This window comes from Sus scrofa, chromosome 9 (assembly GCF_000003025.6).
Source record: "Sus scrofa isolate TJ Tabasco breed Duroc chromosome 9, Sscrofa11.1, whole genome shotgun sequence".
NCBI lineage: Eukaryota > Metazoa > Chordata > Mammalia > Artiodactyla > Suidae > Sus > Sus scrofa.
In genome coordinates, this window is record NC_010451.4 from 17605270 (window position 1) to 17618929 (window position 13660).

General features: G+C 35.0%; 1 protein-coding gene across 24 annotated transcripts in view; it reads right to left on the reverse strand.

Moving 5' to 3' along the window:
* The window catches only part of DLG2 (discs large MAGUK scaffold protein 2), a 1971427-nt gene that overhangs the window by 29279 nt on the left and 1928488 nt on the right, over positions 1 to 13660 (reverse strand). For 19 of the 24 annotated variants that reach the window (XM_021102324.1, XM_021102319.1, XM_021102318.1 and 16 more), the window contains one exon: positions 3826 to 3925. In XM_021102324.1, the coding sequence (XP_020957983.1) occupies positions 3826 to 3925 (100 nt within the window). Of the gene's footprint in view, positions 1 to 2946; positions 2993 to 3825; positions 3926 to 13660 lie in introns of all 24 variants that reach the window. The other 5 variants (XM_021102325.1, XM_021102305.1, XM_021102307.1 and 2 more) reach the window with 1 other exon arrangement.

Genomic DNA, 13660 nt, shown 5'->3' on the forward strand with positions numbered 1-13660 from the left:
AAATGTGAGCGAGAGGCAGGTAAGAGGCGGCAGAGGAGACGCAGTAAGAAAACTCAGATAAGGTGAAAACTTTATCTCCATTTTCCAGGAAGATACTACTTGATAGCTGTGTCTTCTTTTTTAGCAAACAGGAAAGTACGTTTAATTACAAAAAAAAAAAAAAATGCATAAGGCCCATCTAGGCACTTTTCCTTTTTATAAAATTTTGACCCATTCAAGTAGCTCTGATTTTCCAGATCCATTACAAAGATCAATGTGTCTCAACTGAATGTTCTAGACTATAAGTTCAGGAGCTTCTGGTATGCAGGGATTGTTTTCTTGTAGGCTTTTTGTTTCTCTATTTTGCTTTTAGGTATTTTGTAGGAACACTGCATTTCCAACGACCAGTTGATCCCTGGAATCCCCTGAACTTGATTTCTATTTCAATACTTCCTAAACGAATTCCCAAGATAAAAGGGATTGTTGAAGATCTTTCCTGCTTCAGTGAGTGTGCAGGAAGTCTTGGAGGAAGAAATGAGTCACTGAAAAACGTTTTATGAATCAGTTCAATATTTCCTTGTGTTTATTTTAAGATTCTTGCTTGGATAGCAATTAGGCTGAGGAATGGAACAGGCAGGAGATTAATGGTCTGGTACCAAGCACAGGTCCTGGCATGAAGCATGTTTTTAATTCACGTTGAATGACTGTACAAGTAAACAGCGATATTTCAATTTTTTTTTTAAAAAAAATGCCGTCTAAGTAGCAAAACAGGGATATATTGGTTATGTTCCAGAATTAGGGCTTTTATTTCCAAAATCATTTCCTTTCATCTGTACTATGTATTAAGTTATCAAAGATAAATTCATCAACTTACCAATTTTGTCTATCAGGCTAATTGAATGAAGAGTACGTGACTATTTGATTTTTTTTTTTGACGTTCATTAGCAATAACGTCGGCTTTTTAAAAAGCTGTTTAGCATTTTTAGAAAAAAGAAAAAATATATAATATTATTCTTTTAACAGTAAAAAATTTCTTTAAAATGTATTTGCTATTATAGATTCTTGCCAATTGGATGGATTAGTTTTCACTGTTTAACTTTATTAAGGTAAAATTGACAAATAAAATTGTAGTATATTTTAAAGTGTACTGCGTGAAAATTTGATAAACATAATAAACATTATGAAAGGATTCTACAACTGAGTTAGTTAACATATTCTGGATGGATCAGTTTTAGAGCATGAAACTAATGAAAATCAAAGCATGGGTTAAATTCCCCTGACATAAGATACTTTTCAAAAAGTATCTATTTTGTAAGTTAAAAAAAACTGAACCTGTTCCAGCTAAAGTCCAAATTAGGCCTACCAACAGCATTAACTGGCAAATAACTTTACCTAGTAAAACATGCTCAATTTCTTTCTTTCTTTTTTTTTTTTTTGGCTGGGAAGTAGAAGTTCCTGGGTCAGGGACTGAACCTGAGCCACAGTTGTGACCTGTACCACAGCTGCAGCTGCAGATCCTTAACCTGCTGAGCCACAAGGGAACTTTCACCAATTTTTAAGGAGTAAACAAACTTCTGCATATACTGGATTTAAAAGAGCACTGTTTTTATTTTTGACTCTCTAGTAGCAACTACTTTTTCGTGACTGTCATTTACTATTTATTTGTTAAGAATATATTAAAATACTCTCCCCAACTGCAAATTTAGAAATTCTCTCTGGTGGTATTTGATGCTTTCCAGGTAATATTGAAATTAATATTTGATCTTCAGCCACTAATTCCAGAAAAATTTCATGACACAATCCAAGTACAGACTCAAAGATAAAGTTTTCATCTTTAAGGAGATCAGTAGTTTACTCTTGATCAAATTTTGTTTTCTAAATATACATATCTAAGAAAAAGTGCAAATTAACAATCTGAAGGATGAAGTGTATCATTACGCAGGGTTATATAACCAGCTCTTGAAAACAAAGTCCAACTCAATGTTATTTTGTTTTATAGAAATGAAATGAGCAGCTTCTAAAAATATTGCCCATAGCTGTTAAATTAAAACAAAATGAAACAAAAATGAACATGTGATACAGCTGCAAAAGACACAAAACTGTTCTTATTTCGTTGGTGCCTACACAATGGAGTTAGTATTAAAGAAGAAAATCATAGTATAGTACATTAATACACAGGATTCTTAATTTTTATTAGTGCAACGAGACACAGACTAAAGGCATTTATAACTAGAAAAATTTAAACTTTAATATGTTTTACTTTCCACTCTACACTATAAAATGAAGATGTGATTATATAATGCAGCTAATAAATCACTGATAGAAAAACATATTAATGCATATCTAAAACTTTATCATACAAACGTTTCAAGCAGGATCACTGCAAGTCAGAAAAAAAATCAGTCAAAGTTAATAGCAAAGAATTATTCATGAAAGATCAAATAGCTTAATATTTACTTTTTGAGAATGCATGTTCCTTTTGACTATAAAATAGCTCCTTTACTAATAGCAAAGTACAATCCAATTATGGAATTTGGCAAGGTCATTAAATATGTCTGGGTGAAAAGCCAGAGGAAAGAACATAAAGTACATTTCTGCGTTCCTGATCTAGAAGAATTAACTGGCCCTTTCTCTCAACATGGCTTCTTGCTCTCTGGGAAGTATGAGCGGCAGAGCAAGGAATGCCACAGGTGGCATCAGGACCATGTTGCATCATCACGGTCAGAACGGGAAGGTGTGAACTGCAACAGAAGTTACAGTGCCTGACACACTTTGCTTTTAAATGCTGACATGCAGAACAAAACAGTTGAAAGTTACTTTGGAGGAGCATTCACAGCTAGGTAACAAATAAAACTCGTATCTTGTGCATGCTAGGAGTGAAAGGCCCTCAAGAAAAGGAACAAAAGCCAAACTCAAAAGGAAAGAAAAAGAAAAGAAAAGTTACAGTGACCATTCCTGGGAACTTACTCAGAGTCTTTGTTCCATAACCGTCGTCACCTAATCCGGGGATGTCCTGCATGGAAGTCCCCAGAGAGAGCAATGAGAGAGGGAGAACAGCCACGGAAGAGGAAGGAAGAAGTCAGTGGAGTTGAAATGGATACTACCATGACAGACCGTGTTGCCTAGCAATCTGGATCCCACGCTCTCTTCTTCTGAAACAACTTTCACCCCAAACTCCCAAGGCGGGGACTCAAGGATTCATAATGCAACTCGAAAGGTTTAAGCAGAAGGTTGTTAGAAAAAAAGAGAAAAGAGTCCACAAATGCCATTTTTGCCCACTGTCAGTATTGTCACAGCAACATACCACTGAGAGCAGTGATGCACTCCAGGTTTCATGGCCGATTCTTAGATCGAGCATCCACTCAATACCCGCTCACTGCTCAGCAAGGAGGTGTTTAATGTTTGCTGGGAGGGAAAGAAGGAGCAAATGCTAGTAATCAACATGGGAAATTTAATCGCTCCCAGTTAGCTAGCATTCCAAAAAATAAGCGTGGCAATGGAATCTATAAGTCTGTCCAGCAAAGAACTTGTCTCCAGCCCTTAGAGAGTTGCATGGTAGAAATGGCAAATCAGACCCAGGCCTGGTCACAGATAAATGCTGTTTGGAGGCAAAGTCCCTGCTTCCTCAGGTCCCTCTCCAATGTGTTCTGCAAGAAGAGCTCCATCCAGGAAAGGATCCAGACTGCAGCCAAACACTGGTCACAGTAGTAAGCCCTGACCTGCCTGCCTGCCGTGTTTGTTTGCCTAGGCGTGTGGCGTCGGGGAGCCTACATCATGCGTGTTGCCCGTGAAGGTTTTTTTTTGCTCTTGTGTTGCAGGTGATATTCTCTTCGAGAGTCTACTTACGTTCAGGATCACTGGTTTCCTGCTCACTCTGCTCCTTGTTCTTGTAGAATGGGAATTTTCGTGAAAAGATGAAGCTCTTTTTACGCTTGTCATTGAATGACTGTGAAGGAGAAAAGGCATGGGGCAAAAACAGGGGACGTCTAATTGTTGTCACACTCATGCTGACAAAACAACTAGTTTGTAAAAGCAGAGAGAGCTGTAGTGACGCAAGTGGATAGTCTAAAAGGGTGTGGGAGGACCCCTAAAGGCAGATTTTAGTTTCCAGAAGTGTAAATTCTGAATAATGACACCTTAGAAAAATTGTCTCAATTAAAAGACTGGCTGCGGGTAAATGACGATGGAGAAAATAAGTATTACATGTGAAGCCAAAGATCCAGAGTGTCTGTCTGGCTCTGCAACTTGCTAGTCCCTCACCTTGGACAGGTACCTGCACCTCTCTGGACCTCAGTATCCTCTCCATCTGCATAATGAGGATCGTGACAGCAGCCTTTAGGTTGTGAGACACATGTAAGGCAGTGTAAACATAAAGTGTCATATAATCACAAGTGTCTATCATCACCACTATCATCAAAAAAGTCTTTACTAGAGACACCAAACACATCAGCGTCTGTGTCTTTTTAAATAACTTGAATTTGAGTTACTTCAGCTTGAATTTAATTAAAACCTCACAGGGATGTGTGTAGGTTTATGGTATATGATAATTATAGTTCACACACAGCTATGGGATAATTACTGTATCATATTTTCATTCAAAAGAGATTTTAATAGTAACTGACCTTCAAGGCCTCATTTGTAGACAGGGGGTCAGAGAGTCTGAGTCCCCTGCCAATGTCACTGAGCTAGTTGGTGACAGCCAAGACACCATCAACCAAAATCTATTAAAACTGCTGCTAAAGAGGTATTAACTTGATAGCCACTCAAGCAAGGAAGATACAATGACCACTTATCTATATTCTGATATGATAAGAAATAATGGAAGCAGGGCTGTCCTTAAAAATGCAAACCACCCCATTAGCTTAAACGAAGTTGAATTTAAAATAATACAGACAGATATAATAGAATATAAATATATATTAGAACTTATTCATTCATTCAAGTGAATATCAGATGCATGCCTGAAAGACTCCTTAAGAAAATTTCATTTATTCCCACTGCTGTTATGTAAATGCTTTTCTGGAGTTTCTCTTTGGGAAATGTGTTCACAGTCATTTTATAAGCTACATTTTATATGCCATGCAAGTCCTGGTAATTTCATATTCACATATCATTTTAAAAATATGTTTTGCCAGCTTATTAGACTGACTTGGCTCTGAGAATCTCCCTCCAAGGAACACGATTTGTTACCACAAAGGTATTAAAATGAATGCGCCAAAAACTCTGAAGGTAATTTGACAAGGGGTATTCTAAAACTATTTTAGCAATGACAGCTGATAGGAATAAATGTAGAGCCAGAAAGGTGACGACTTGGAAAGAACAGCACCTGTTTGGATAGATGTATTTTGGCCCATTGGTGGGAATCAATTACGTGCTCTTATGGATTCAACGCTTGCCACCAAGGTGTAAATTCCTTGTATACTCATGCACTCCTACATGAAATATCCATTTTGGTAGTCATGTTCATTTAGGAAACATTAAGGTACTAAAATGTTGGTGCTGTCATTCAGTAATTCATTGCTTTTTTAGTTACTAGGAAATTGCACCAAAGTCAGTTGAGCTTAATTTTATGTACCATTAAGAAGGCTTTAAGAAAAACAATAAATCAACTATTTAATAAATTCTGAAATTAGAGAATGGATTCATACTTCATATTTAAGAACTAGAAAAACATTATCAGGGGAAAAAAAGACGTATCACTTCAGAATTTATTACTCTGTTGACAGCACTTAGGTTCAAAATTGTTTTATATTAATTTGTAATTGAGGGATTGGTATCCAAAGGCAAGGCTGGGAACTCCTCCCAAATTTTCCCAGTTAAAAATGGTAAGTCTTTAAAGGAACATTAAATATTCTTGCATCACTCCAGTTTCATGCCACTTTTACATTTCAAGCATATTTAAACTTCAGTAACTGAAAATAAAAGAAAAAAAATGTAAGAATTAATGACACGTGATATCGCAAGATATGTTAGACATTTAACTTCAATCTTATGGGTGACTTGTCATGCAAAAAGAAAAAACTTACACATTTTCATGCAAATACAAAACAATGCCAAAAGGAGTAAAGCCTGAGGTTAAAATGTAGACACAAATGGACAATGTGGAGGCCTTTGTGGGCCATGTGGGGTCGCATGCAAACCACATTGTTTAAATTGTCTCAAGGGGTCAAAGGAAAATGAAAATGTGCTGTTTGTGATTCATTCTTTTATCTTTTCAAAGCAAGGACTGTAATGTGTTAACAGTTCCCAGTTATGAAAATGTGTGTATCATGAGTCATCTGATTGGGACATCATAATATTTAGCACCACACTTTTTAAAAGAACAGAAAATGCATAATAATTCCTCAAAAATAAAATTATCTAACACATCAGTCGTATCACCCAAAGCCATTTTGTACTAGAGTTAAAGAAAAGGAAATGGAATCATTCATCGGTGTCACACTGCCTTACATTTATGGACACAAAACCAAAGCACAAATTCAGTTCACACGCACAGATTTAAAAGTCACACATTTAAGGTCTTAGTTAAACACTTTGACTAGAAGAGGTCCTATGTAGTTTGTAATCCTCTAACCTAGTCTTTATTTTATAAGACACCTATAATGCCATTACATAAGCTTCTTTTTCATTGCTGTTAATTTTTTCTTTCAATTTAGAAAAAGGAAAATCTGGTACATGAGTGTTAGGTGAGAATAACAAATTAACACTTTTACTATTCATGGAACGCATGGCTCTAAAGCAACTGAAGCTCTATTAATCATACTTGATCAATGCTATTTCAATGCTATTTCCTTCTCTACATTACAGTATCTTAAATTTCAATCCATCAGGGCAGAAAACTTCTTAAAGATTTTCAAAATAACAATCACCTGTGGCAAGTGGAAAGCTGTGTATCTAAGAATTCCACTGTGGAATCTGACCTGAACTACTGAGTTCCTATGAACAAAAGTGGTAAAAAGACCACAACTAACATTTATCGAGCACTTATTATGTGCCAGGCTTGGTTCTGAAAGTTGTGCATATGCGAATCTCTAAGCTAACTTTATGAGGTTGGTACCATCATTATTCTCATATTGCAGATGAGAAAACCAAAGTTTACAACTCTTCTGTTACTTGCCCAGAGTCACACTGTTGGTGAGCAGTGAAGTTAAGATTTGAATTTGCAAATACTGCAGTTCTCAGAGCAAGAAAAGTTTCTGCAGCTCAAGCTTGTTTCAAGTTTATATTTAACATCATTAGCATTTGACTCTCTTAAGTGATACTGTAATCTGTCTTCATTCCCACAGCATCACTGCCTGGTAATTATTTATTTAAGCCATCAGATGCTATTGGCTTCAATAATATTTTTGTGGGATATCCTGCTACAATTTTTTTTGAGCCCCTTTCATGTTTTTGAGGGCTCTATTCTAATCTTCTTATGATAACATAAAATAATAACATAAAAATTTCAGTGGGGCAGGTTATGATTGGCATTTAAAAGGCAATTGCCCATGATAGGCAAATCTACAGACAAAGTAGATGAGTGGTGTGTTGCAGCTAAGGGTAGAGGGTGCAGAGAATGGGTACAGTGTTAGTTTTAGGAGAGATGAAAATGTTCTAAAATTACGCTGTGGTGATTGTTGCATAACCCTAAGAATATACTAAAAAACACAGAACTGTACACTTCTCTGTGAATCGTGTGTGTGAATCATATACTATGTGAATTATATCTCCAAACAGTCTTCACAAAAAAAGGGAAGCCCTCTATAATCCCCACACTATGAGAATGAGAGGAAACAATCATAGCATGTTTTCAATTTTTGGTGTAAATATTTTTTATTTTTAATTGAATGAAAGGAAACCTCCCTCCCTAATTCTTGCAGCCATTTTTATCTGATTCTCTCATGTCTCCGTTAAATGAATACCTTTCGTGTTGTGACAGACATTAGCACACTCATTCTAGGAGTCAGCATATTATTACTGCCACTCAGATGTCTCTAAGTTGTTAGGTCAAATGGCACCAAATTGCCCAGTCCAACCGCAAGATGTAATGGCACCGGTGGACTGGCCAAAGATAAAATACATGATTCATGAAGAAAAGAAACAACACAAAAAACTCAAATTACTCCTTCTCCCACTCAAATCCCATGTTCTTAAAAACACATGAATGAATCTTGATGTATTTATATGCTTTTCATTCAGAAAACTTTAAAATGAGGGGCATTGTTGAGTTTTTCTTCTAACCTTCCTGTTCCAATTCTTCAAGCTTCAAATGTTTCATGGTTCTAAAAAGTCATCTTCATGACATGAATGTTCTCTGGGCAGAAATCAGGTGAAAATGTACACTGAGCTCAGATACACCTTTTTTGTGACTTCCTTACCTTTTACAAATACTTCTTTCCTCTTGACTCACTTTTTTTTTTTTTTTTTTGTCTTGTCTTTTTCAGGGCCGCACCTGCGGCATATGGAGGCTCCCAGGCTAGGGGTCTAATCGGAGCTATAGCTGCCGGCCTATGCCACAGCCACAGCAACACCGTGTCTGAGCTGCATCTGCGAGCTACACCACAGCTCATGGCAACACCGGATCCTTAACCCACTGAGCAAGGCCAGGAATCAAACCTGCAACCTCATGGTTCCTATTCAGATTCATTTCCACTGAGCCACAATGGGAATTCCCCTCTTAATTCATTCTTGTCTCCCCACCTCTAAAATAATTGTATTCTCTTTGGAAAGCTGTTATTATAAATTTGGGCCAACACTTTGTATGATACACATCATGTTTTCACACAGAAAAAGAGAGAAATTTAAACCAAAAAAGGTTGTTAAAAGACTAGAGTTGGCCTGAGATATGTCTGTTTCCAGAAATATGTCAAATGGATGTGTGTATACATAGATGTTGATAATACTGTCCAATTCAAAAAGTGTTCTGTTTGGCAGTCTAATGAATTAGTGGATTTAGGCACTGAGCATAACAGCTGGTAGCATCACACATACAAAAAGACAGTGAGATGATATGTACTTCCTGTTGGAAGAACAAAAAATTACTGTAAAGAAACTCTCTAAACTCTACTCTCAAAGAAAAGAAAAGAAAACCCTCCTTTCTCCCAATGAATTTGAATCTAATCAAACCTCTAGATCCAGCTACAAGCTTAGAGAAATAAAGAGGACAGAGATATCGGTTAAATTATACTACAAAGAAAATCTGGAATGAACTCTGTAAGACAAATGACCTGGTTTCTTAAATATAAAAATGGGAATAAAGCAAATGAACAAAAAGGAGGAAAACATACAAATCAGAAGAGACTTAAGAAGGATCAACCAACTGCAATAGACTTCATTTCTGGTTCAAATAAGAAACTATAAAACAAAGCAACAAAAAAGCATTTCTGATATTTTTGAACCAATTTAAGACCTGAAAAAGGTGGAATAGTTGTTAATCCAGTAACTGTTAATTCTTATGTGTGATCAATGGCATTGTAATCACACCATATTGAAATCATTACAGTTGAAATGATCTGACACACTGAATTTGCTTCAAAATATGGGAGGAACACAGTATTCTATTTACCCTTGAAATATAGTCTACAGATAGAATTATAAAGAAAGCCTGAACTTCACTTAGCAGGTTTATTGTTAGTTGAACTGTGAAATTACTTGGCGTGTGAGTGAGTAATAAGAAAGAGAGTAAACACACTGAAGTTGCTGGGAAAGGGTTGTCCTTGTGAAGGAAAGATCGAGTACAACCATGGAAGGAGGTAAGAAGAGGAAAAATCTTATGATGATGAATAAACTTACGATTTTCTAAACAACTTTATTTCTTCTCTCTGTCCATTAAAGGAGTTTAGAGGTAATGATCAACCAGAAGCAAAAAGCACACCTAGCACTCAGATTTTGTTTTCTAAATACCACTTCCCACAAAAAGGAACTAGTATTTTTCTTCTAGAGAGATGACAGATTCCATGAACAGGTCAAGTATAAGGTGAGCCTGGAACATTTTTGTTGGACTGGAAAGTAAAAAGTACTAAACATAATAAAAACAAAAATAACACAACATTTAGAAAACCTAGAACAAATGGTGGTATGTCAAAAGGATACCAAAGCCAGTTTAGAAGGAATCACACCAGCCAAACATAGACAACTTGAATATTAAAATGAGTAATGACAGAAATGGAGTACAACACATTAAATTAAAAAGAAAATCATGAGTCCAGAAAGATTACTCAAAATATCTAAGTAATTAAAAATGGAGAAAATGAGAACATCCTGTTATTGCAGAATGCTAATAACTATAGAAGAAATAATAAAAAGTCAGGAAATCGCCATTTTCCAACTGCCATTATAATAATAAATTCAGACAAGAATTGTCAGTGGTTACTACAACTACTAATTAAGGATCTGTTGGGGAACAAGATATTTACCCTAAAAGGCAAGTTATTAAAAAGGTGCGAAACGCACCTTTATGGTGGAGTCATCTGACAGGTACCACCTTAACCACGTGATCTAACTTAGCATCACCAAATAGCAAGACAACCTAACACCATGTGGCTTCTGATGGAAAGTTATGTGAAGGAGACAGTATCGCTGATAAAGCATTCTTGCCAAAAACATATTAGATGAAGCTAACCATGAAGAAGTAATAGGCAAATTAAAATTAAGACATTCTTCTAAAATATGTCAATGTCATAAAAAACATAAAAAGTTAAGGAACTATTCTAGATTAAAGGAGATTAAGAAAATAGGACAAATGAAATGCAATACGTGGTCCTGGATTGAATTCTGGATCAGAACAACAACAAAAGGTCATAATTTCTATAACTTCCTCTCTAAATATGTCAAGGGAGATTATCCATCTATCAATATCTCATATATTTGAGAATATATGAAACAAGAATGACCAAGAGTTGGTAATTGTTGGAGGTGACTAAAAGGTACAAGAGGTTTAAATTCTATTCTTTCTACATTTTTATGTTTGAAAATGTTCATAATAATGAAGTCTGTCTCATAACTTACACCACATACCAAAATTTTCTTGGGATAGATTTCAGACCTAATTCTAAAAGCTTAAAGTACACAATTTCTAGAAGAAAACATAGAATATATTTGTAATCTGAGGTAGGCAATGATTTTTTTGATTAAAACATAAAAGTTACATTTTAAAGATGGTAAACTGGATTTTATCAAAGTTAAAACTTTTGCTCTTCAAAAGAGGTCATTAAGAAGATTACAAAAAATTCACAAACTGGGAAATAATATTTATAATGCATGTAACTGACAAAGGATATTTAGAATATTTAAAAATTCCTACAACTAACAATAAAAAGAAAAAATCCAATTAAAAAGGGTAAAAGACTTGATTAAATATTTAACATGTTATATGTAAATGGTCAGTAAACACATGAAAAACATCATTACTCCTCAGGAAAATGCAAATTAAAGCCAAAGTGAGATACCACTTCATAATCACTCAAGTGGCTAAAAGTAAAGACTGACAATATTAGGTGTTGGTAAGGATGTGAAGCAGTTGGAACTCTGATTTAACTGTTGGCAGGAATGAAAAATGGTACAGCAGCTTTGAAAATAGTGTGGCAGGTTCTTGTAAAATTTATCATTCCCTAACCCAATGATCCAGAAATTCATCCTTAGATATTTACTCCGGAGAAAAACATGTTCACAAAAAGGTGTGTACAAGAATGTTCATAATTCCCCAAACTGGAACTCTCATGTCCATCAACAGGTAAACTGATAAACTGTGATACACTGATACACACAATATATTGCTATTGCTACTCAGCAATAAAAAGGACTGAGCAACTAATACAAGCATTAACATGGATGACTCTCAAAGGCATTATGCTGAGTGATGGAAGGCAGACACAAAAGAATACTAATGTATGATAACAAACATAAGAAGTTCTAGAACAGGAACTGGTGGCAGAAATCAAATTTTGACTGAAAAGTGAGAAACCATGTGTTTTTCATATTTATCATGATTAGAACCATGATGCTTCCCCAAAATACACTTCTAGTCTAGGCTACTCTCCTCAATGTATACAGGTATATCTTCTATATCTTGACTTGGGTGCTGGTTATAGAAACACTTACCCCTTTGTCCATTTCAAGAACACTGATATTTATATTTAAGGTTATGGGCAGATGTTCTATCCAAGGCTGTCACAGTGAATCTACTCATTTTTACACAGTTCTCTCCTACCACAGTACGATCCCAGAGCAGGTGCTAAAAATCACTTTCACTCCTGTATCTAGGATCTAGAGCATGATAGGTACTCAATAAACATTCGTCAAGTGAATGTGTAAAGTGTGGAGGGATGATTCCTAATGGAAATATGGGAAGAAACTTTTGAGAAAAAAAAAAAAAAGAGAAGAAGGAAGAGAAGAAATAACAAACATCTGGAGAAAAGGGGAGAAGTAATGGAAGAATAAGAACCATAGCCACATGAGAAATGTTTGTTTTTTTAATTGCATTTCTTGGCAGTTATTATTTCCTAGAATTTGTTTTGCTTATAAAGTTTTATCTCGTGATTCTATGCTTAATAATCTGATTTAGTTGCTATTTGCTATTAATAATAAACATGTGCTGATTGCTTATATACATTTTTGCACAGTATTGCACTTTTAGCTCTTTTGGTCCATAACTGAATAATGGAAAAGTTCAAAAGACTTTAATAGTATTCATAACTTCAATAAAATTTACCACTTAATTTTCCTTTTCTGTCTTCTTTTATTTATTTTTCTAATAGGTTAGTTTGTTAAAAATGCTTTTTCTACTAACAAATGAAGCATGCCTCTTTTAGAGAAAATTTGAAAGAAATAGAGTGGGAAAGTGACTTGTCATCCATTTCAAGAAATGGATTTGTTTCAAGAAACAAATTACCTTTAGTACTATTGTTTTTTTGTTTTTGAAAAAAAAAAAAGTATTGTTTAAATTTAGCTGTATTACATGGTTTATAGAATTTGAAATTCTGGCATTCCCACTGTGGTTCAGCTGGTTAAGAACCTGACATGGTGTCTGTGAGGATGTGGTTTTGATCCCTGCCCTTGCTCAGTAGGTTAAGGATCTGGCGTTGCCACAAGCTATGGATTTGATACCTAGCCTGGGAACTTCCATATGCCACTGGTGCAGCTGTAAAAAGGAAAAAAAAGAAAAAAAAAAAAAAGAATTTAAAATTCTGATGTATTTTTAAATTTACTACTGTAACACAGAGTGAAGTGTTATGGGAAAGTGCTTTGGAATTTAGCTGTATGACCTCAGAAATGTAATTTAATCTCTGAGCCTCAGTTGTAAATATCTAAATGTGATAATGTATAAAAAGCCTATTCACCTTTATCAAGTGCTTGACACTTAATAAAGGTCAATAAACAGGAGCCAATCATTTTACTGGTGGCAGAAATAATTTCCCATATAATTAGAGAATATTTGGAAGCATTAGCTTTTAATGAATGCTTAATAATGGAATTAAACTAGAAAACTACAACAAAAAGAAATTTAGGGATCCCCAAATATGTGGAAATAAAAAAATCTCCAAACACTATCTTAATAAATGGTTCAAAAAAGAAATTACAAGGAAACCCAGAAAACATTTTAGATGAAAGAATAAAGGCATAGATACTAAAACTTACAGCAGATAAAGCAATATTCAGAGGAAAATTTATAGCTATAATATTAAAAAAGGTCTCAAATCAA